Raw genomic sequence first — 23,599 nt, 5'->3', positions numbered from 1 at the left:
TCAATACGAAGGCACCGTGAGTCGTTTGTTTGGGTGGAGAAGATTTGTGTTCGGTGGGATTTGAAATTTTTCCAAGGTGGAGATTTGTTGAAGTTTGTCAAAAATTTTCATCCCATATCGGTGGGGAATTAAAATCTTGGGGGTCAGTAGCCTTATAAAAGGAACTTCCCCCTCATTTGTTAATCATCCTCAAATATTGTATTTTCTTCTCCATTTAAATATAAACAGGCTCTGCAGAGGGTGCTCGGAGACGTAGGCAATTTGGCCGAACTCTGTTATCAAAGTTTCGGATGTGTTCTTTCTTTATTATTTATTTTGTTCCGCATTTATTTCTGGTTTTCTTTTCTGTTGTGATATTGTATTCAATATTATTTGCGGGTTTGGTAGTAGTGTTTTGTACGGTTCTTTTGGGTGTTATTATATTGTCATAAATACACCGACTGATAAATTTTGTTAGGAGTCTGGTATTTAAGAGGGACAGAGTCCCCACCAGCTTGTCCTTAGAATTTATTTGATGAAGTAATTTTATCGAGTAGACTCCAGTGGGTTAACTCTAAAATTACTGAATTGGTTCATTTCACTATTTGAGAGAAAATTATCTGGTTTTGTCAACAAAATATACAACTAGGATACTGTTTAGGAAAACACAGATCGATGTCTAGACAGATCAGAAACACTATGAGGTGGAAACATATTCTCAGCATTGAGGTTCAGGTTCGGCTTCGGCTTCAGCTTTATCATCTTGATATTCAACCTCAGCAACAAAAGTTGGGCCGGCCGGTGCTGATTCTTTGATGGATTCGCTCTCGAGCTGGCTGAGGTTTCCCTTAGCCCTGATGAGCTGCATGTGGTGGTGTTTGCAGAAGAGCACACCCTCATGCGCAATGTAGTTCGATGGGCTTATCGTGCACCCTCCGTAGCTGCATTTGAAGCAGCTCTTGTGGTATGCAGCCCCATTCACAGTAACCTTTTTAATACAAATTCACTTTTAAATAAAGACTCTATTAAACAAGCTTAATTAATATATGTAGCATGTGATGTACCTTTTCAATGGGATAAACAGTCTTAACACAACCGATGCATCTCTCCATGGTTCCATTAAACATGCATGCGATCATGACTGCATTCTGTTTGTTAAAACAAAATATTCAAATTAATTAATGACCTAATTAATCATACAAGCAACAAATTATTTTTTTAAAAAAACAAAACAATACAATACCTCGTTTTCTATATGCTTTTCTGTCTTAACTACCTTTGGTATTCCTGCAACCAATCATAGGAATTAATTAGATTTTTTCGGGAAAAAATGGATATTAGTTGGTTGAATGTATAATTAAGCACCATCGAAGCTCTTGTTGAGGCTGCCAGTCCTCCTGAAGAGCTGAACATAGTGATGCCTGCAGTAGAGCACCCCCTCGAAAGAGTTGTAGTTTCCCAGCTGCCAAAAAAAAGACTTAGTTAGAACTTTGAAGTCAAGAGATAGAGAGTGTGGGGGGGGGGAGCACCTTGAGGGTGCCTTTGCAGTGATGGCAACGGAAGCAGGCCCGGTGGAAGACGCGGTCGTCAGTGGCTAGGCGATCAACCAGATACACGGTCTTCTGGCAAGCACTGCATTTCTGGGTGGTGCCAGTAAAGTGAGTGAAGAAGGCCATTTTTGTTAAGGAAAAAATTTGAGGAAAGAAAACAACACACTCGTTCGATCAAGAACGACGTGGCTGTCTGAACAGCTTTGAGTTGTTCTCTTTCCCCTTGTTTCTTCTCCTTCCTGCTTCCGATGCCTCTTTTTTGTTTCTTTTTCTTTTCTTTTTTTTGTTGATTTCGTCGGTCTGTGTGGGTGTGAGATCGTTATGTTTATTGATGATAATCATTGGTGTGCAGAGGTTGAAGGTTTAAATAGAGATGGAAATGAAGATTGAAACAGCCACAAATATTGTGTGGGGTGCAGTGAAATTCTGGCCTTTCCCTCCGATCTCCAAGCTGTTCCGTTTCCAATCAGAGGCTCATGTATATTGTCATATTTGGTGAAATATACACATAGGAGTAATAAATATGTCTAATATTTTTGTTTTGTTATTCATGTGGAAGCTTATTTCGGTGTATAAAAATTGCAACCGTATATGTACCAATCCAAATTATAAGAGGCATATTTCAAATACTTAGTAGTACTATTATATTACTGGTGCAGGCGTAACAGTGATACTGTGACTATCTCCAATCTTAGTTCTAATAAACACATAGTAGGAAGTTCTAAAGGCTATTGTGCAAATCTTTTATGCAATTCCCAAGTGTGTGACATGCTGCTGCATTTGCTGATACCAGTCACCGGATTAGTGATTCGGCCTGCAATCAACTACATGTTGTCGCACAAAGGGGAAAGACATCATCATCCAACCAGTGTAAGAGCAAGGGTCTTCCTTCATTCTCAGTTATAGCCACCTTATCATAGTCGAAAAGGCACTTGCTGTGATGGCGTGGTGCATCACATTTGTCTATATATCCTCCGTGGAAATGCATTGGAATGACATTGTATTGGCTAAGATAGATTGAGATAAACTAGACAAAAATGACAGTATTATCAATTGCTCTTCTAACAAAATAACAACTCAGTATTAGTGAAGCCAATTGATCCAATCATAAATAGACAAAGGCGATTCGGGTAGGTCGTTATGAATTTTAATGTCCAAAACTAGCCAGCCAAATGATAACAAGTTCAAATATCTCTTCAGACAATAGAACTCAACCAGGGCATTTGGTCTAGTGGTATGATTCTCGCTTTGGGTGCGAGAGGTCCCGAGTTCGATTCTCGGAATGCCCCTTTTATTTTTCTGCTTATTATATCGCTCAACAATTCCAAACCCTAGCATAGAGAATCCACTCACTCTCTATAAATAATGACCAAAAATTAAGAGTAAAAGATATACTAACAGTAAACAATACTACTATTTTATTTTTAAATCTAAATTTAATACAGATGAGAGATCCGATATTATGGACAGTAAAATGCTTAAATGTAGATCTACGCCCAACATAATAGATTATAAAGTCAAGAAACAGATTCGAATTAAACCAGCAAAGCAACGAAATTAATTAAGGAAAGAAATTTTAAACTAAGCACACGACGACTTAACTTAACCCCTCCGCTGAAAGTCTCACCATCTCGCGCAATTAGCGGAGTGAAATATACTTCCTTTTGGCGAGTGACGGCGACGTAAGCCAGCAACTGAAATATTTGGCCAGAAAAGACAACAGTCTAACAAAAAGGACCAGCAAAAATCCCCATAATCGGCCACTATTCTATATGCATTTATTTTTGCTATTAACTACTCTCTTTTTATTTTTATTATAAATAGGGAGTAGTAATAATTAGATTTTAGTGTGTTTTACTACTAATTTACCATAATATTTTATTAGTATAAATTAATAAGTACTAGGACTGGTATATAAAAATAAAAGAGGGAATATCATTTTTTGTGCACGAACTTTGTCAAAATATCATTTTAGGTCCGTGAGCTTTGAAAATATCATTTTAGATCCATGAACTTTGAGTTAATATCATTTGAGGTACTTTTTACTATTTCTAAGTTTTTTTGGACGAAAATACCCTCAATACCTTAAAGTGTATATATATTTTTAATAAATTTATCATATACTCATATTTTTTATAAATATCTTTACAATATATTTTTGACAAATTTTCTAAATATAATTTGACCTTAAATATTATCACTTAATTTTGTGACATGCAAGTAAAATTGCTTCTTCAATTTTTTATATTAAATTTTTTTAAAATTTTAATAAAGAACTTTCTTTAATAATAAAAAATTGAATAAAGATCTTTTTTATAAATATCTTTACAATATATTTTTGACAAATTTTCTAAATATAATTTAACCTTCAATATTATCATTTAATTTTGTGACATGCAAGAAAAGATCTTTATTCAATTTTTTATTATTAAAGAAAAGTCCTTTATTCAATTTTAAAAAAATTAATATAAAAAATTGAAGAAGCAATTTTACTTGCATGTCACAAAATTAAGTGATAATATTTAAGGTCAAATTATATTTAGAAAATTTATCAAAAATATATTGTAAAGATATTTATAAAACATTATGAGTATATGATAAATTTATTAAAAATATATACATTTTAAGGTATTGAGGGTATTTTCGTCCAAAAAAACTTGGAAATAGTAAAAAATACCTCAAATGATACTAACTCAAAGTTCACGGACCTAAAATGATACTTTGGCAAAGTTCGTGGACCAAAAATGATGTTCCCTCAAAATAAAACTAAGACACTCTTAACGGTGAACTGGGAGATTCTCATAGTATAATTTGCTATTGGGATCGCAACAAGGTTATTGCCTTGGAACTGACCTTTCTCTAATGGCAGTCCGCGCGTTTTTTTTCTAAGTATCCATGGTAGTTTAATTTAATAGAACTAAAATTTCAACCCAATTAATTAAGTTTGATTATTTAATGTTTGTTTAACTATCCAAAACTTTTTTTTTAATATGATTTTAAAGTATTCAAGTTAATCTCAATCTATATACTTCCTTCATCCGCTATTAAAGTCTCATTTGAGTTTGGTATAAAGAAAAATTATTGGAAAAAAGGTAGCGAAATGTAAGACTCATCCTTATACATTAGTTTATAATAAAAGTGAGTGAAATAAATTAGTGGGATGTAGAATCTATCTGGTACTATTTATAGTAAAAGTAAAACGAAACTCCTAATTACAAACAAAATAAAATGGCAAATCAAGACTCCTAATAGCGAACGAAGAGAGTACCAAACAAACCACAAAAGAAGGCTATTACAAATAATACTAATAACTCAAAATAAATTTTGAATGATATAAAAATGGGAAAATAACTCTACTAGCAGAGTCTGAATACATTCACTCGAGAGTTATTGAAGTAGAGATATGAACGCAAACAATAGTAGAAAACATATACTCCTACAAGAGTGGGTTTAAACTCGGTCACGTTACTTTGTCACAAGTCCGATCACCTGCATTCTACATATCAATCCTTCAATGAACTTTGAGAAGCATAACTAGACATATTTGCCTAATTCTTGGAGATCTTACCAATACATGACAAAAAATTACACTAGTTCGCAAAACTTGAGCTAGTATTACTGAGATAAGCCACTGAAAGCATATCCAGGCTGTCATCGAAACCTAAAAGAAACCAGAAAAAGACTCCACTTCTAATTATTTCAGTGACCATATTGTGCACTGCCAATTAAATTCTGTCACCATATTGTGCATTTTTATGTAGGACTATACTTGTAAGTAGCATCAATGGCAATCCAACATATAGCTAGGTGATATAAATCCAAAATTTATTAACCAGAGGAAGGATGCAGGTGAAACAGACAATAACTCCATGGATATACAAGTATTAGCTAGTATTATAGCCGGTACAGATTTTAGATTCCTCTTGCAAATACCTAAATTTACTGAGACAACCAAGAAAGTCCGCCAACAGAAACAACTGTGATGAATAACCAGCTTGGTTTAATATGAACTACAAATAGCTGATGAGTATCAAAAACACCATGCTACAAGAAGGGGTTTTAGTATAAAAGTTCACAAGTAGTAATTTGTAGAGAAAACTAAGAAAGCACACAGTTGAGGCATTCAAAGCCAAAAGGGGCTGATAACCATTAAAAATTTGGAACAAGTAATCAATTTATTAAGAAATTACTAAAAAAATAGGGCATCAAATGACAAGTTATATTTTTTAGAAAAATATATCAATATCACTCTACTCTTGCTAGTAAAAGCATTCAAGAAAGAATATAACTGATGATGTATCATTTCCAAGTGAAAGAGATTGACTAAGAGCCTTAGTATATCACAGGGCATTTGGTCTAGTGGTATGATTCTCGCTTTGGGTGCGAGAGGTCCCGAGTTCGATTCTCGGAATGCCCCTCTAAGAAAATATTTTTTATGCCTTTAATGACATAAAAAAGTCAACTGTGTAACGCATAAGTGCACCGATAATATAGTTCTAGTCAATAAACGTATGGCAAACTATGTATTCAGACAACAGGTTGATTTAAGAGCTTTAGTAAACTACAGGGCATCTGATATAGTGGTAATGTATGAATCTTCCTTTGAGTGCAGAGCCATGAAGTCCCAAGTCTATGCTCAGAATTACCCAGTCCAATAGTGAGTATAAAAACCTTAATTTCTTATTTTTATTATATCGGAATCTGGAGAGCAAAAAGGATGCTGCAATGTGATGACACTCACCTAGTCATGTATGATCAGAACTAAAAAATAATTATCCTAAGATCCCCCATTAATTATACATAATGTCTGAATGAACTGGTCCAACGGCAACTGAGGAAAAGATGGATTCAGGTTATTTTACACATGACTTAGCAAACAATGAATCTTAGATTTCTTGTTAAAAATAGAAATGAAACATTAATATACTTGTACACAGCTGATATTTACTAGACTTTTAACCAAATTAACTATGACTCCTACGTGGCTACCAAAGTATACAGCCCTATGTACAGTTGTAAGAAGACATATGACTACAGGGCATTTGGTCTAGTGGTATGATTCTCGCTTTCTGTGTGAGAGGTCCCGAGTTTGATTCTCGGAATGTCCCTCTAAGAAAATACTTTTTATGCCTTAATAGTTATAGGATAACAAGGAAAGTTTAATAAGTACAATAGAAGTCAACTAATGTATAAGTGCACTAATAATATAATTCTAGCCAAAATAAAGTTTTGGAATATTAAGTATTCAGGTCAACAGGTTAGTTAAGAGCTTAAGTAAAGAACAGGGCATCTGATCTAGTGGTGTGACTCTCATTTGAGTGCAGAGCCAAGATGACCCAAGTTGATGCTCAGAATTGCCCAGTCCAATAATGAACATAAAACCCTATTTTTCTTCTAATTTTATTATTGGAATCTGGAGAGCAACAAGCATACTGCAATGTGATGACAGTCACCGACTCATGGTATTATCAGAACTAGCTATATATATCCTAAAATCCCCCCTTAACGAATAATGATGCATAATGCATGAACGAACAGATCCAAAAGGCAACTGGGAAAGAGATGGATGCAGGTTAGGCAGATGATTTGCAAACAATGAACGATAGGTATCTTGTTAAGAAGAAATGAAACATATGAATTTGTACAAAGCTGATATTTACTACTGAGTACTACTTTTAACCAAACTAACTGTGACTCCTACATGTCTACCGAAGTATACAGCACTATATACAATTATATACAAGAAGACATGACATCAGGGCATTTGGTCTAGTGGTATGATTCTCGCTTTGGGTGCGAGAGGTCCCGAGTTCGATTCTCGGAATGCCCCTTTTAAAAAAGTAACTAGTAAATAGTTATTTTTTTGGCTTCTCTCAATTCACTTATTTTTCAACTAATGAGTCTGACAGGTTGGATCTGTGACAGTCTGACGGATGAGAGATTGGATAGCCAAGGTGTATCTCTGCTAATTTTACAATAATGAATGGTTATTTCCCATCAAAGAAATCTGCCTGACAATATACAAATCCTGAATAGCAAATTAGCAAGTAACAACACATGGTCCTCACAAAAATCCAACTAGGTCAACTATCCAAAAAATCAAAGTCCCAGGTGTTATTCCCTATATGAAATCAAATCTAAGACAGATGATAACAGGGCATTTGGTCTAGTGGTATGATTCTCGCTTTGGGTGCGAGAGGTCCCGAGTTCGATTCTCGGAATGCCCCTTTTTTATCTACATTATCTTCCACAAATAACTCTTTTAATTACCTTTTTCCATTCCACTGTCAATTTACCTACATTCAGCTGCTCAAGAAATTATGATGGACTAACTTCTCCGTACTTAAACTCCAACCACAGCATCGATTAGTAAAAGAGAAATAGTGATCAACTTTTGAAATTCAAAAATAGAAAGGAAAACAAAATAAAGTACTAGCAATAGCGCATCAAACTTTCATAAAAAAAATTGCAGGAAGCGATAACTGCATTATAGTTCATAAATAGCACAAAAAATGGTAAATTGCAATGATGCAAAAGATATTCACAAGGATATTCCATTTTTTCCATAGCTTTTATTTTGGCACACACTTTCAACAAATATCTGTCACGTCCAAACCATTTTCGTATGTTAATCAATTACCACAGGTTTCTCTATTCAGTAACTACACTGTGGTAGCAATGATTAATCAGCCATCCAAGACCGAGTTTATTTTAAAAAATAGTCCTGATGAACAACAAAGATGGGATTAGAAAAGGCAGAATGTGAAGAATAAATTGGGCATTTGGTCTAGTGGTATGATTCTCGCTTCGGGTGCGAGAGGTCCCGAGTTCGATTCTCGGAATGCCCCTTTTAAACAAGTAATTAGATAGATTTATTTGCTTTTACCCCAATCACTATATTTATTTATTAATGTGCCAGAGAGATTCGATCTGAAAGATGAGAGATTGGATGGACATCTCACCTGCATTTATTTCTGCTAATTTACAATATTTATTTTTTTATACCTATCAAAGAAAACAGTCTGACAAGAAACAATTCCTAAATAGCAATATGTGGTCCATGATGAAGAAAAACTCAGATTTGACTACAATCTTTTAGGAGATCATTTATGAAAACTATAACTGCTTAGATCTAAAAAAAAGTCAAACAAAGAAAATGTGTTTGTAACATATACAGAATTGTTACTGATTAACAGCTATATAGGTTGTGATTTGCGAAATCACTTCCCTCACTAAATGTCCAAATGATCCACGGGACTAGTGCAGCAACAAAGATAAATCCCTCAACAGATATAATTATGATGTAGACGAAGTGCTGTATAAATGATTATATAATTAAATAAGAATAAACAATTAACAAACTAGCCATCCAAAGAGTCAACAGGTATCAAGCCACATTAGATAACAACAACAACAACCACACACACACACAAAAAAACGAGGAACCAATTTAGCAGCACACCATAAAGCCATCAGGAAAAGATACGACATTTTCTAAAATATGCCAGGGCTTCTAAAATAATGACGTTAAAACATGAGATCTATGAACATGGTATATAGGAGCTCGAGGGAGATTGATTCCCAGTTAAAAAAACTTTGATTAAGAGCTTTAAGCAAACAATTGGATATTTGGCCTAGTGTTATGACTCTACCTGTGGTGCAAGAGCTAGAAGGTCATTAGCCAATTCTCAGAATGCCCAGCTCTAATTATGAATATATATAAGCCTTATCTATGTGTTGTATTATTTTTGGAACTTGAGGACAACTGGACAACAAAGATACTGAAATGTGAAGGTGGTGAACTGTGGCAAGTAAAACTGGAAGTCTGAAACTGATATCACATTACAGTCTAAATAACACCTGGAGAATAGGTATTCAATCTACCATGAATGAGAAAGAAAATCAGATATTTTCAGAAATTATTTTAAGCTTTAAGGTGAACTTGCCTAAAGCATTCCAGAGCAGCAGAATATGGTCATTAACAACAACAAAATGAAATCAGTGAGACTTGCTAATAACTTGCCAATAAAAGTAAAGCTAGAGAAACAGTCTAAAGAAAAGTATGGGGATAGTCTGTTTGGCAATGGCAGTTATAGAAGCACAATTAGTAGCTAGAGACACTAAAATCCCATTTCTACATAATGCCAGAATATACCAGTCCAAATACCACTGTCAAGTGTCAAGTACATGGACGGTTAACAAAATTGACTCTTTTATTATTCTTCATAAAGCAATGGAACATTGGTTAAATTGAATATGGCTGTCATTCTCATTCACTAGACCCTTCACCATGTCACTCCATTATGTCTATCAAAGGGTACAGAAATTATATGTTGTTAAAACACAAAAATTCTAGCTAGGCCAGTAGTCCTCTACAAATCAAGCCCTTGAGTGTTATTCACTGTGTACTACAGGGCAGTTGGTCTAGAGTAGAATATATTTAAGAAGACAGATAACAACAGGGCAGCTGGTCTAGTGTTATCATTTTAGCTTTGGATGAGAGGTCCCGAGTCTGGTTTTGGAATGCCCCTTTTAGCATACATTATATTCCACAAATAAACTCATTTCTTTTCTATGTCATTATCAATTTGATTAATTACAATTTTGTCAAGTAATTATAATAGCCAGTTCCTCCATAAATCTCAAACTTCAACCTTATCATAGATAATTAAAATATGGATTGGGATCATTACCAGACGATGGTTATATAAATATTAAATTTTATTTAAAAGCATTTGCAATAACTGGTAGAGTATCACAAAAAAACAAATAGGGAGAACTGGAGAAACAATAATTGCATTATAGATCATATGCAAATAGTAAAACCAAGAGAAACATGTGAAAGGGCTAAATGCAGAACTGCAAAGGAACTCAAGCTTTTGCCAATTGCCAGTTAATAACTGAAGATTTGGTGTAGTGGTATGATTCTCGCTTTAGGTGCAAGAGGTCCCGAGTTCTTGGAATGCCCTCATCTATCTATACAGTTATGTTTGATGCCTTTCATTCACAAATGGACTTTCTCTTCTTTTTCCTTTTTAATTTTTATCATCTTTGACTATCCACTTACCTACTGTCAGTCATGAGTCATTACTCATTTAAGTCTTCTGAAATGCTCCAGATCACAATTAAAAACTCAAATCTCAATCCTCAGCAGGGACATCATTAATACGAATCTGAGACGGAGGATAGTAAATTGATTATGGAGCAGTATCATCCCGTACTATAATGGTTCTGAGTAGTTATAGTATAAAATAAGTACTAAGCTACTACTATAACTTAAACCAGCAACAGCATCCAATTATTTAATTTATACCAGCAACCCCAGCGAATAATTTAATTAAATGAACATTTCAAGGCAGCTACATGCCCAATCAGCTGTATTATGAATTGCAGCTTGTGGATGAAAATCTTACCTCTTGAGCAACTGGCAAAAGCCCGACGGAGTTATAGTTCTGGTTAGAGGGAAAAACGAGTTCTGGGCGGCGGAGAAATATATCAATCCAACATTCCTATTTCCTTTGCCCTCAACAAACAAAACCCTGAAAAAAACACCACCAACACAAAACAATATATAGATAGCAGTAGTACTGAATTAGAACCAAATTGGGCATTTGGTCTAGTGGTATGATTCTCGCTTAGGGTGCGAGAGGTCCCGAGTTCAATTCTCGGAATGCCCCTATCGTTTTCCTTTTTTTTTGTTCTATAAATATAGTAGTATTTTATTCACAGTAGAGCTCTCAGAATTATGCGTAGTAGTGATTTATGCACAAAAACTAATTTCAAAGATGATGTAGTAGTAGGAAGAATTGAAATCTTGCAAAATAGGTAAGATTTGGTTTGGTTGTGCATCGAAAAGTGCACCAAGAAATGGACTTGGCTTTACACATTTGCCTCATTTTTACACCTTTCCACATTTCTACTTGGAAGGATAAATTTGTCAATCCATAATTCTATTAAGTCAATGTCAATGTCTTTATTTTATATAATATTTGGATCAATTCTTAGGCCAATTCTAATATACTAAACAAGGGGGGACATAATTATATATGTTGCCAATTATGGCTCAATTCTTGAAATAATTACTTCTTCCAAAACTTAGAAATGGAATTAGTTCAAAGTGAACACTCCCTAAGACTAACTTCACAACGAACTATCCCAATTCAATTCAATTCCATTCAATGATACGCTTATTCTGGCCTTTATGAATTAGGAAGTTGAATTTTGATAAGAAAAAACATATCGAATGACACTGATTCACCAAAACAGTTAGGATAGTTTAGAAAAATAAACTAAACACTCCACTAAATCAACTGCCTTACAAAAAAAATTAAATCATGAAGAATGATGTTAATGTATTAATAAAAAAACAGGTGTAACTTTCGCAATTTTGATGAGAAGGTGAGTACAAAGATTGTTTATTTATACTATTACGTACATATACTATTAGGAATGCCAATTGGGCAAATCATGTCGGATTGTCAAGCTATTCAATTACATATCATTCGGATTATAAATTGTAAAGCTCCATTGAACCAATCATGCTCAAAAAGTGTAATTTTTTAATTACTCATAAATTTATACTGAAAATTTTCAATATATGATAAGTGAATACACATGTAAATAAGTGTTATCTCAACTCAAAATTATTAACATGTAACTCATAAAGATAATGGAATACATTTTTTCCCAAAATAATTATCGTTTTTAAATTTTTATATGTAGCCTTTTTATAATAAGCATAAGAGTAAAATAAAAATAATAATAAGTAGATTTTAAATAGTGAATTAAAATATACGATTCATATACACTTCAACAAAAATATTTCACTAACGAGCATTTAAAAGTTTTAAAAAATAATGAAAGTTGAAAACTAAACAATGAGAATTAGTAATTTATATCAAGCAAATTCTATGACGTCGGGAAATTCCTATCTAATCGTGGTTTTTTATTTGGATTGGTATTTTTTTTTCATGTTGTAATCCTATCAAATTATTGATTATTCAACTAAATTAATGAATTTTGGGTTGAATTGAACTTCATATAACCTATAACCAACTAGAAAAGGTTAAACAAGGTATTAGCCGACACCCGGGTTTGGCCTTTGTAGAATAAACTACAATTGATATCAAGCAAGCAACCTGGGCATTTGGTCTAGTGGTATGATTCTCGCTTCGGGTGCGAGAGGTCCCGAGTTCGATTCTCGGAATGCCCCATTTTTTTATACTTAATTTTCATAATGTTATTATCTCACTATATATTGCTTGGTAGATAAAGGGCTAATTCATGGAAAATACTCAACTGAAAAAGGTCAACCCCCAAAAAATATTTAGTTGGATTAATCATTTGTAAGAAAAATCATATGGGATTAGTTACTTGCTATATTACATTTGTCATATTATTTGGAAACAAAAGTACCGAACATAATGATTTGCCAAAAATGAAATTAAATACTGTGTACTTTGCATTATAAAGAATGAAGCTTTCATCTACAAACAAATCACATCTTAACTCAAAATTTGTTTTTCATAACATCTTAACTCCAAACGACAGCATCAGTACAGTTACCTCAAATTTCTAACCCAAAACCTATCACATAGAACACCAATCACTAAAACTTGCTTTTAATCTGACAAAATAAGAGACCGACGAGTTGCAGTTGGGGTATTTTTATGTACAAGGTAGATCAAACATTCAATTAGAACTAGTTTGAATTTAGTCACCTCTTCTTCTACTCCTAGTTTCCTGCAAAAGTGAGTCGTCGTCGACGATAGATTGACCGGTCACGTCATCCCGATGCCGTCTCGTAACCCTTGAAGACACGCTTGTAACGTTCGCTGCACGTTGTTTGCGACCACTCTCAACCTTCCCTGATTTCCATCGCCAGCTGATGATCCGTTCGATTCCACGTTTCTCATCACTCTCTGTTTGCATTTTTCCCAGTCGTCGCCACGCAGCCAGCATGCACAGCCTCCGTGGCTGCCCTCCATTCCGAGGAAGGACACGACGGGGTTTTCTCCAAATACGTATCTTAATCTTACAGAGACGCAGTAAGCCAACCAGGCAGCGCCACCAGCAGCATTCAGATGGGGTATGTGGGCAGGATCCAGAACGACGGTCAATGCAAAGTCAACCGAGTTATGGGCTCGATCGTAGTGTATATTGCTCTTGGATGCTGATGAACTATCAGAGACCCCTTCTCTATTGTACCCCATGTGATTCTCCAGGCACAGCTCGATACGGGATTTTTGCGCGGGGGCAGCTTCGGCTCCTTGCCCTTGGCCTAATCCTTTCTTCCACGCAATGAGTTTCAGAAACTCTCTCAAGACTGAAATTGGCAAGGTCAGAAGAGTAATGAACGAAGCAACCCGAGAAGTATCGTATGGCTCTGATGCAACACGTCGGCTGAAGTAGTCGCATATCTCTCCTATTTCGGACTGAGTTAGTTCCTCCTGGGCTGCGGCCGGGTTTTGTTGCTGTTGTTGAGAATGATGAAACCTTTTCACACTCAGAACTTGGAGAAGAAGCTGAACTCTGTGAACGCTGACTGCAAACACATAGCCTCTGCAAAGCCAGTTCCTTATATCAGAAACTAAATAAATAACACAAGACTGCAGAAAAATAAACATGTTCCATTGTACTCCCTCCGTCCCTTAAAAATATGAACTTTTGAAATGGCACGGGTTTTAATGCAAAATTGGTAAAGTAAGCGAGAGATAGAAAGAAAAGTGTGATAGTGGAAAATGGGTCCCACCTCATTAGATAGAAAGAAATTTCCACAAATAAAAAGTTTCTATTTATAGGGGACGGACCAAAAATAAAAGAATTCCTATTTTTAGGGGACGGAGGAAGTATTTTCTTTTGAGTGTCTAAACGCAGGCAAGAGCTTTTGTATGAGTGTCTTACCCAACGAAGAAGCGCAGGGCTGGCTGCTCCTGATCCAAATTCAATAAAGCACCTTCATTATCCTTCAAAATTGACCCGAGGATCTCCTTTAGAAGATCTGGTAATTGTGCAAATAGCCACAGTACTCCAAGATACTTTAGAATGCCTCTCAGGACCTTTTTAAGTGCCACGAGGGGGACCCACCCTCCACCATAACCACCATCATCACCAAGTCCGATAATAGCAGTATTCAGTTCTCCCCTAACATGAGCAGGGACCCCAGAACCAGGTGGCCTACGTAATGGGCTACCCACATGTAAATTGGGTGCTCCTGGAAGAGCAGTTCCTATTCGGTTTAGAGCAGCTAGAGCATTTCCGGTTCGAGATATTGCAGCAGCACTTGAGAGGTTGGCCCTATTCCCCGATGCACCTGACAACTGTGGAGCTGAACCTGGATTGGGATTATTTGGATTAGGCAATCCAAGTGCTTGTTGAGCAGCTGGAAAATTAGAATCTATGCCGTTCAATTCTTGAGCAACATGCTCCATAATAAAAGGTCGAAATTGGGGGCATGGAAGGGATCCTCCGATAGGTTGACCAACTTTTGGTGGGGTAGCTGGTTGCAACCAGACTTGATCTCCAGCAAAACACCGCATGTCAACTGCAAATTTTTTGCGATATATAATCCTAATCCAATACGGGCCTCTTAGTACCACAGAAACATCAATAGGCAACAATGAACTAGGAACGATTCCAGGACCGCCTCTGGCCACCGCCGCTGCTGCCGCCGCCAACACAGCTGCTGTATTGTGAGATCCAATAGGGCCTGATTGAGGGGTCATGCCAGGATTACCTCCAGGGCCAGATGAAGCTTGACTAGCGTTTGCATTTACATTGCTAGACAGACCCTGAGATGACACATATCCAGTCAGCTTTGAAGTTGAAGAAATAGAAGCTGTGATGCCAGGGAGTCCAGAAACAGGAGCAGCTCGCGCAGGCCTTGTAGCGGCAGCAAGAGCATGCAATGGTCCAGCGGTCAATCTAATACAATCCAAAGGAGATGCAACTTCACCTCCATTAATGAAGTCTTCAAGAAACTATTCAAAAAAAAGCCCATATGTTTATGTACTTGTACAGGAAAAAACATGAGGAACATAAAGAAAAATTATACGATTGCAGGGACTAGGGGGCACAAAAAACAATTCTGCAATTGAGAAACCAAGTATAACCTAATCATCCATCAAGTTAAGTTACTATTAGTAATTCAAAGAATAAACACACACGGATGCAACACATATTTCTGCATTTATAGTTGGAGAAGAATGTTCAATTTCTTAGATATGACATGACATTTCAGTAAGAATAAGATTGCCACAAGATAAGAATGAAGAGTTGTTAAAACATCAAGAATGTGCCCATAACCAAATCTTTAATATCACGTCCTCCTATAGAATTATGAAACTTCATTTGTATGACTATGAGTCTACGACAAACTATATTTGATATATACTTCCTTCCGTGAAGTGAGAACGAGTGATGACAATGTGGAACACAGAGAGATTAAACAAAATATAATTGAAAATCTGTCTTGTGGGCAACAAGGGAAACAAACCTTAGTATGAGGCCAGAGTTGGTCAGGAGAAACATGCATTCTGCAGCCCTCTATACTAGATTCCCACTCAACAACAAAGCGAGCAAGAACTCCTGAGCCAAAACTAAACCACAAACTAGTAAGTCCAACAGCCTCAATTCTAAACACTCTTCTCATCTGTTCAGAGAATTTTTCAGAACCCTCTGTTGCAAATTTTGCTCCAGGAGATGATTTGCTATCTAAGCTTGCATTGCTATCATCTATCTTGTCAGCAGTCCTTGCACCAAGTAGTTTTCGCATTCCAAGAGCAAAAGTCCTAGCATTTGACAATCTTTGTATATCAGCCACCAACTTTTTAATACTATCAGCCTCCACAGAGTTGTACCTCAATACAACACCTTCTGAATCATAATGAATATGAGAATCCACATCAGATGTATTAGCTATTCGAACACCAGAACCCCATGGAGTAGTATTGCTCCCTTTCTGAAGCTCCCACAAGTCCTTATAGTGAGGGTCAATAATCTTGACATCCCAGTACATGCTTCCAGGTCTTCCCAGCCTCAAACATATGTACTGCCATGTGTCACCTCTAGAAAAAGGAAGGCGGAACCACAAGTTAGAAGATGCACTTCTCAGACCCACCTCTTCAACATAGGGGATGTCAAGTGCCTCCATCTGACTGGTCAATTGAGCATGTTTTATACACAGTGAGCAATGCCTTACTATGTGAAGAAGAGCAGAGACATAAATACTAGGAGATGAATTTCCCTTATTTGCTTCAGCTATAAGATTTGCAAAACTGTGTCTTCCAGTTTTATTAGGATGGTCACAAGATATTGTTGACTGTGTGAGAGGAAGTTGAGCTTGTGGAACTTCCTTGATTTTCCTTCTCTTGTTGGATGATTCATTCATTTCTAGAGAATGGAGTGTGGGAAGAGATTTTAACATATCCAACACAGTGCGCTTTCGAGGTCTGCCATCCTGTTTGGTAACATTTTCTTGATTTGAGTTGTCGAAAACAGAAGAATCCAGTGAGGAAGCTGAGAACAGGGGAAGAGGCAAGCATTAAAAATATGATTAAGAGTACAAGGGGATTATTGCAGTCAAAGAAACAAAAGCAATAAGAAATGATATGGATCAACCCTTACCTGAGTGAGAAGCGGCCCATGGCTTAGATCCAGAGACAGAAAAGCTACCAGAATGTGGTGACCTGAGAGCAGCCAAATCTTGATCTGACTTTGAAGCTGTTAATTTCTTGATAGCTTGGCTTTTGGTGGGTAGCGAATTGGTAGACCCACGATGCGTTGAGCTTTTAAAATTGCTCATTTCATTTTGTGATGCTTGTCCTTCCCAGTTAGGGGATGACATGGAAGGTTTTATGCTGTGAATATTCATAGTACCCGGACCAAAATAGGATGAAGAGGTCAGAGCAGATGTGGAAGAGGAGCTCTGTCCATTTGACCCTTTCTCAAGCTCAAAAACTTCGTCGACAATAGAGGAAAAACTGATGGGGTCATTAGACAGAAGCAATGAGCCATCTAAGCTTGAGTTAGAAGAAATACCATGTTCAGAAGTCTCATTAGCATTAACTTCATTAGGAATTGATAGCATCTTTCTACGGTCAAGAAGGCTCGAATTGAGTTCATCTTCACACATGTGCATACGACTAATGTCCAGGTTTTTTACTCGAATAACTTTGCTGATGTCACCAAATGCCTCAGCTTTCCCTGATGATTCAGACTGAACTTCAATCAACTTGGGACAGGGTTTAAATTCCTTATCAAGCTGCATCAACAAGAAATAAGAATCCCCACACTCGGGGAATCCCATGAACAAAGAATTTGAGTCTTCTGCTAGGTTTTTAGGTAATTTTGCTGCGGTAAAACCATGTTCAAATACCTGCAAGAAGATATGGGCACACCTAATTAGTTTCCTCAAATAGATACTTAATGGAAAATATGCCTATTGGGTGTCCAACCTCTTGTGTAGACAAAGTGAAATAGCTACTACTATTTTACTCTTGTTTCATATATTTAGACATGCAACATCTTAGTTTTTTACCTACATGGGCCCACTGTGTGTCATTTGCTATAAAAGTGGCATCAAATGAATTTCAATTCCCATGTCAAGTGTTTCATCACTTTTATACTGTAATGGCAATAACATAGATACCTAAAATATTAGGCATCAGTAGTAGGGAAATGGAGAAGTGCATTTGTATAACTATGTGTATCTTACAGTTCATTTTTCTGATTGTGTACATAACTTAGCATCACTATAACTTCTTTTGGGATAGCAATATGACAATATCACAATTCAACTTAAAGGTACTTAAAAATTATACATACCTCAAGACCCAAGAATCTCCCAATGCATGCAAATAAATGTAGAATACTATTCCTCCTTAAGTTGATAAAAGACTTGGCTGCAGTAATACTTCCCTGATTCAGTCCTTCTTCACACTCTAGCAGAGTTTTCGATGAGATGATATTTTTTGAGGAACGAAGAAGAAAACGGCCATTCCTATAAGATGAAAGGGAAAATAGTCTTTAGTCTTTATTAGTATCCTTATTTGAAGATTATGTCATAGTATAAGATCATTTTTGGAGCTTATTGTATCAAAACTTAATGAGTTTGTTAAATAAGGTTCTATTTTCCAGCCCCTAGAATAAGATAGATCCACCTGTCCTGAAGAAAACCTTATCAGATCCTCACACATTACAGTTGAGTTCATAAGATTATTTAATAACTTCACCAAAAACTTAAAGATATCTCAAAACATCTTACGTACAGACTCATTAATTGAGCTATCCAATTACCTATCTGAGCACCACATTTATACATAATAGTATGAATTATGATTAGCACTTCAGATGCACACACACTAAGAAGAAAACAAAGAATTCTCACCTTATACAGTAATCAGACAAACTAAAAACAATCAACTGATCAGGACATATTATATTGTCAATATCCTAGTGGAAAATTCAAAGAGGGTAGGCATTGGCAACAGAAAAGGAAGGAAAACCTTATGTTAATTCCGAGAGTGAAAAATGAAGAACCATAGGCACGCAAATAGAGAACTTCTTCTTTATCCTGTTCCTGTGAATCAAATGCACTATCCATCTGTTAATTCAAATATTAAATCATGGTTTAAAAGTGCATAATAATGATATTTAGAAGAAAAAAAACAATGTATAAGAACCAAACTGAGGGGAAAGTAGAGATCAATGTATAAGAACAGTTTCAAACGTGGTGCAATAACAACCCAAATCAACATTTGCAACTGCTTAGCTGATTATGGAGTACTATTATTTTAGATGATTGAACATCAATCTGGCAGGGGTTGGATTCTCGGTACACAGTCTAGTTTTCCCAGAAAAGTACAGGATTACATGTAGGTCCAGTTATTAAGAAATACTCCCTCCATCCCAAGGAAGATGGCCCCTTCCTTGGGCGGCACAGGATTTTATGAAGCTTTATTTTGAGTGTTAAGTGGAGAGAGTAAAGTAAGAGAGAGAGAGAATAAAGTAAAGATAAAAGGTGTTTCCAATTTTAGCAATGGGTCATCTTGGTTGGGAGTTGGGACAAACCAAAAAGAAGAGTGGGTCAATTTCAGTGGGACGGAGGGAGTAGTAATCAAAAGTACCAACTAAATTTAGATGGGAAACATTATACTGAACAGAGCCATCATCAAATCAAGGAATAGTTGTGAGTTGGATACAATAAAAATCTTCCTGAGTCGAAAAATAGCAATCCAATAATTTTTTAAAAGTTATCAACTGATATAATTCTAAGTGTAAAACATCAAATGGCAATCTGAGTCATATAATAATATTGAATTATTGTAGTTCTATAGTAAATTCTGAAAGAGAGAAAAAAAAAGGCAGATTTTTGTTTTTTCGACTTTTTTGGGGTAACACACGCTGATTTATCTTCTCTCACTAGATATAAGCCTAAGCAAACCATAGTCACTATTCAGAGGGATAATTTTAAAATAAAATTAGGACATTTGTTTTAAGGGACTATTTTGTATTACTATTTACTGACTACAGAAACCTCATTTAGTAAAGAAGCATAAGGCATATATACACCATCATTAAAATTAGTACCTTTTCATATTCAGTTTCAGAACCATCCACATGGAATTTAATTTGGACATCTCCAGAAGTGCTATTGATCTCTACATTCTTCTCTACTTCCCTGTATATCTCAAGCAGGCGTGTATATCTATTACAGCTTATGGCTCTGAGTAGTAGAAACTCAACATCGATGCAACTTCGGTTAAGGTTAAATTCGGCCTCCTTGCCAGTTTGAGGATCAATTACAAATGTGCTATGTAAACACTTTATTTGCATATCAGGACCTGGTTCAATTTTTAAGAATGGGGATGCTCCTGCTTCAGATGAAGCATTACTTTTATCAAGCTCTAACCAGTATATGATTTTCAATCCAGGCATCCGTAACCCAGAAGAATCAGTTTCTCCATCTTGACCGAAGGCGGTGCTCCCTCCCTGCCCTACAGTACCATCAGATATGAGTTCAAAACGAATAGCATCCTTCCATCTGCCTTGTCGAAGTGCTTGCACTTGTCTTATAACAGTGTCCATAGTAAGGGCAACACAGAGCTCATGTAGAATAGAATACAATGTCATGAATGGTGCTTCTGATGCAGCCATTCTACGTTCTAAATCATCTCCTAGAGCATGTCTCCGTGATGCTTCTACTTTCACGAGTCCACTTCTCTCACCAACAAGCAATTCCAAATGCAATATTCTCCACAATGATAAGTGACCTCGATAACCTAGTGTAACTAGAATTTTAAATTCCCCATCAACACGAAGCAAGACAACCCCATCAGAGATTTTTATTTCAGTAAATTCTTTTGGCAGTGAAACTTCAAGTAACTTGGACCTAACAAGTGTATCCAGTTTCTTTAAAGCCGGACCTTGCTGGTCCTCATTCAATGTGCCCAACATGCCCACATCTTCTACACATTTTGGTAAACCCTGATAGTTTCCAGTGAGAAGAACCTCAATGGCAGAGGGAACATCATAGATAGGAGCACGAGCTTGTTGTAGTCCCTCATGCATAAAAAACATGGAATCTGCTGCTTGAGTGAAACAAGTTTCATGACTGGATAGAGTTGATGCAAGTTGTTGGCAATATTGTATCAAAGGAACCTGTGATTCCAATAGCAAGAGAAAAGAAAAAAAAAATTGTATTAACACTTGCTTTCTTTACCCAATAAAGAATATGAGCATGTAGAATAACATATAATCTCGAACATAGGATATCAACTCTTCTCTGAAATTATGATAACGAAATACAATATGATCATCAGAAAATTTTGGAAAAAGTAGCTTGAGCCTATCTGATGAGATACTGTTTAATAGGAAACAATTTGCAACAGACCAGTGTTGTTAGGGTCGCGGGGCGCACCGGGTCGAGTAGGTGAAAATTCGGGTCGCGGGTCGACGAGTCGACGGGGTCGAGAGACCCACAAAGCTAGGTTAATTTTTTTGCCTTTTAATATTAAATAAAATAAATATATTGCTCTAATGTTTATAATACATCAAATAATATAAATGTAGATGCAATTCATGTGAATAGAGATAAAATGGAAAATAGAAATGATCAAAATATCAAAACAATTCATAAGTCATAACACAATAAATAATTGAAACCATTGTCTGAAAATATCAAAACAAAGGAATATATGAAGGGTGGCAGCAAAAGATCTTTGAATTGTTTATTTGTTTAGGAGTGAAGAGGCCGAATTCTAAAGTGTAGAAAGTAGGTTTGAAAAGTTTGATGTGGTGCATGCATATATATAGAGAATTGTGATTGAGAGAGATAGAAAACATGTGAGAGATTTGAGAAAATCAGAGATAACATGTGTTTAGGGCGACCCAGGCGACCCACTCGACCCAGGCGACCCACTCGACTCAGGCGACCCAGCGGCGACCCTGTATCTCGATCAACCCACCCATGTTGGGGCGGTGATGGTCTCGACCCAGGCACCCGAGCGACCCGAGCGACCCGAACGACATTTTGACAACACTGCAACAGACACTGTAAATTGTGTTATATACAAGCTAAATGCAGCCCCAAAAGGAAACCCAAAGGGTACTTCCACCAAATTAAACAAATTCACTATATGGGTCCTAAGAAAAAGGTAAAATTTAGATCCTCTATCTGTACCCACTAATCAGAATCAGCACAGGAAGGCACACTATCTCACAAGCAACTACACCAATTTTACCAATAGCTTCAATCATCAATAAAGTCCCAGTTCCTAAATTTATAAGATACACATCTCATATTTAATCATAAACTTCCCCCGCACACAAGTTAAGCTAAAAATCTTCTTATACACCTGAGTTCACCGCCTATTTAACTTAACAAAAAGAAATCAAGAATTTCATAACTCAGCTACTTAATCTATCATCAATTCTATCCAAGATAACCTAAATTCCTTAATATTTCAATTGGACAAATCCACCACAAGTTCAGAGAAACTCAACAAGGTTAATGCTCTACCACAACATTGTGATACATATCTATACTGAAAATAGCTGCAGCAGAGAAATAAAACAAAATTGATAAATAGAAAACACCTGCTGGCACCACTTAGCGAGGACATCAAGACGGAGCATCCGCTGCTGCGTCTTAACAATGTACTTGAGAATCATGATCTTCTTCTCGGAGTCTGACAGCGACTCCGAAGACTTGGATTTGTCGACCAATTCCTTGAGCGCGACATAGGACTCCTCCGCGGCCCGCCCAACGAGAGCCGCGAAATCCACCGTCTCCTGCCCTACCTCCGTCATGATTCCCCAACTGAATTATCACTTGATAGCAAGGAATCGTGATGACCAAGAAGAGGTGGAAGAAATCATCAGTTCCTGGTCTCTCTTGCCCTCTCCTATGCTTCTATAATTCTATTCTTGTCAAAAAAGGGAAAATTGATTTAGATCGTTACTGTGACTTATAAAGACCACTGAGTCAGACTTGTGAGCTCAGGTCATCGAACCGGTCGTTCTGAAGAAGGGGCCCCGTTTGGATTTCATTTTTCGTTAAGCTAACTGAAGAAACATTTTTCGTAATAATATTGTAATTCAAAAATTCATTCCAACTATTATTTTATTTTATGGTTATTTGTATGTAAATACATAAACTTTCACAATTTTCTGTTATTTCCCCAAAATTTTATTTTTTGAATATAAAACTTTAGAGTTTTCTAGTTTTTCCCCAAATTGAAAGCAATTGTAATTTTAATTTAAATAATTTAAATAACTAAAATTCCATGTCATCATCTTCTTCACCTATCTCTCTCCTTTCTCTTCCTCCAAGTTGTAGAACCAATATGTCATCCCAAGGCATATCCCACTCGAGCATTGGGTCAAGTTGCTCCAAGTCATGGGACTCCATATCAACTCTAACAGCATATTCAAAATTAGAATTTGGGGAAAAATTACAGAAGTACTAATGGAATTAGATTTCGATATAAAAGGTGGAAGTTTTGCTAAATTTGATTTGACCAATCTTAACCCATTATGCTAAAAGGTGGAAGAGAAAGTTGCCATTAAGA

The 23,599-nt window shown here is 36.2% G+C and overlaps 2 protein-coding genes, 1 long non-coding RNA gene and 8 other non-coding genes across 11 annotated transcripts; 8 read left to right on the top strand and 3 right to left on the bottom strand.

Moving 5' to 3' along the window:
* Positions 1 to 559: 559 nt before the first annotated feature.
* On the bottom strand, positions 560 to 3,304 carry LOC121795955 (LIM domain-containing protein WLIM1-like). The gene is made up of 5 exons (XM_042194641.1): positions 1,509 to 3,304; positions 1,345 to 1,441; positions 1,223 to 1,266; positions 1,044 to 1,127; positions 560 to 967 (listed from the first exon to the last, which is right to left on the bottom strand). Exons 1-5 carry the CDS (start codon positions 1,653 to 1,655, stop codon positions 698 to 700), a joined length of 642 nt encoding a protein of 213 aa, XP_042050575.1. The 5' UTR covers positions 1,656 to 3,304; the 3' UTR covers positions 560 to 697.
* Positions 2,747 to 2,818, top strand: TRNAP-UGG. The gene has a single exon. It is a non-coding gene; the product is annotated as a tRNA-Pro (tRNA).
* A 1,524-nt stretch (positions 3,305 to 4,828) lies between the features above and the next one.
* LOC121742391 lies at positions 4,829 to 11,047 on the bottom strand. The gene is made up of 2 exons (XR_006038044.1): positions 10,943 to 11,047; positions 4,829 to 10,702 (listed from the first exon to the last, which is right to left on the bottom strand). It is a non-coding gene; the product is annotated as an uncharacterized LOC121742391 (long non-coding RNA).
* Positions 5,875 to 5,946, top strand: TRNAP-UGG. Its single transcript has one exon. It is a non-coding gene; the product is annotated as a tRNA-Pro (tRNA).
* On the top strand, positions 6,566 to 6,637 carry TRNAR-UCU. The gene has a single exon. It is a non-coding gene; the product is annotated as a tRNA-Arg (tRNA).
* Positions 7,288 to 7,359, top strand: TRNAP-UGG. The gene has a single exon. It is a non-coding gene; the product is annotated as a tRNA-Pro (tRNA).
* TRNAP-UGG lies at positions 7,685 to 7,756 on the top strand. The gene has a single exon. It is a non-coding gene; the product is annotated as a tRNA-Pro (tRNA).
* On the top strand, positions 8,306 to 8,377 carry TRNAP-CGG. Its single transcript has one exon. It is a non-coding gene; the product is annotated as a tRNA-Pro (tRNA).
* Positions 11,048 to 11,134: 87 nt separating the features above from the next.
* Positions 11,135 to 11,206, top strand: TRNAP-AGG. Its single transcript has one exon. It is a non-coding gene; the product is annotated as a tRNA-Pro (tRNA).
* Positions 11,207 to 12,669: 1,463 nt separating this feature from the next.
* On the top strand, positions 12,670 to 12,741 carry TRNAP-CGG. Its single transcript has one exon. It is a non-coding gene; the product is annotated as a tRNA-Pro (tRNA).
* A 275-nt stretch (positions 12,742 to 13,016) lies between these two features.
* Positions 13,017 to 22,975, bottom strand: LOC121742383 (mediator of RNA polymerase II transcription subunit 14-like). The gene is made up of 8 exons (XM_042135506.1): positions 22,626 to 22,975; positions 20,118 to 21,188; positions 19,034 to 19,107; positions 18,354 to 18,528; positions 17,154 to 17,904; positions 16,024 to 17,045; positions 14,433 to 15,508; positions 13,017 to 14,090 (listed from the first exon to the last, which is right to left on the bottom strand). The coding sequence occupies exons 1-8, from the start codon at positions 22,836 to 22,838 to the stop codon at positions 13,310 to 13,312; spliced, it is 5,163 nt and encodes a 1,720-aa protein (XP_041991440.1). The 5' UTR covers positions 22,839 to 22,975; the 3' UTR covers positions 13,017 to 13,309.
* Positions 22,976 to 23,599: the final 624 nt, after the last annotated feature.

This window comes from Salvia splendens, chromosome 1 (assembly GCF_004379255.2).
Source record: "Salvia splendens isolate huo1 chromosome 1, SspV2, whole genome shotgun sequence".
Classification (NCBI taxonomy): Eukaryota; Viridiplantae; Streptophyta; class Magnoliopsida; order Lamiales; family Lamiaceae; genus Salvia; species Salvia splendens.
Note: the sequence above shows the minus strand (reverse complement) of the source record. Positions and strands in the feature narration are given on the sequence as shown.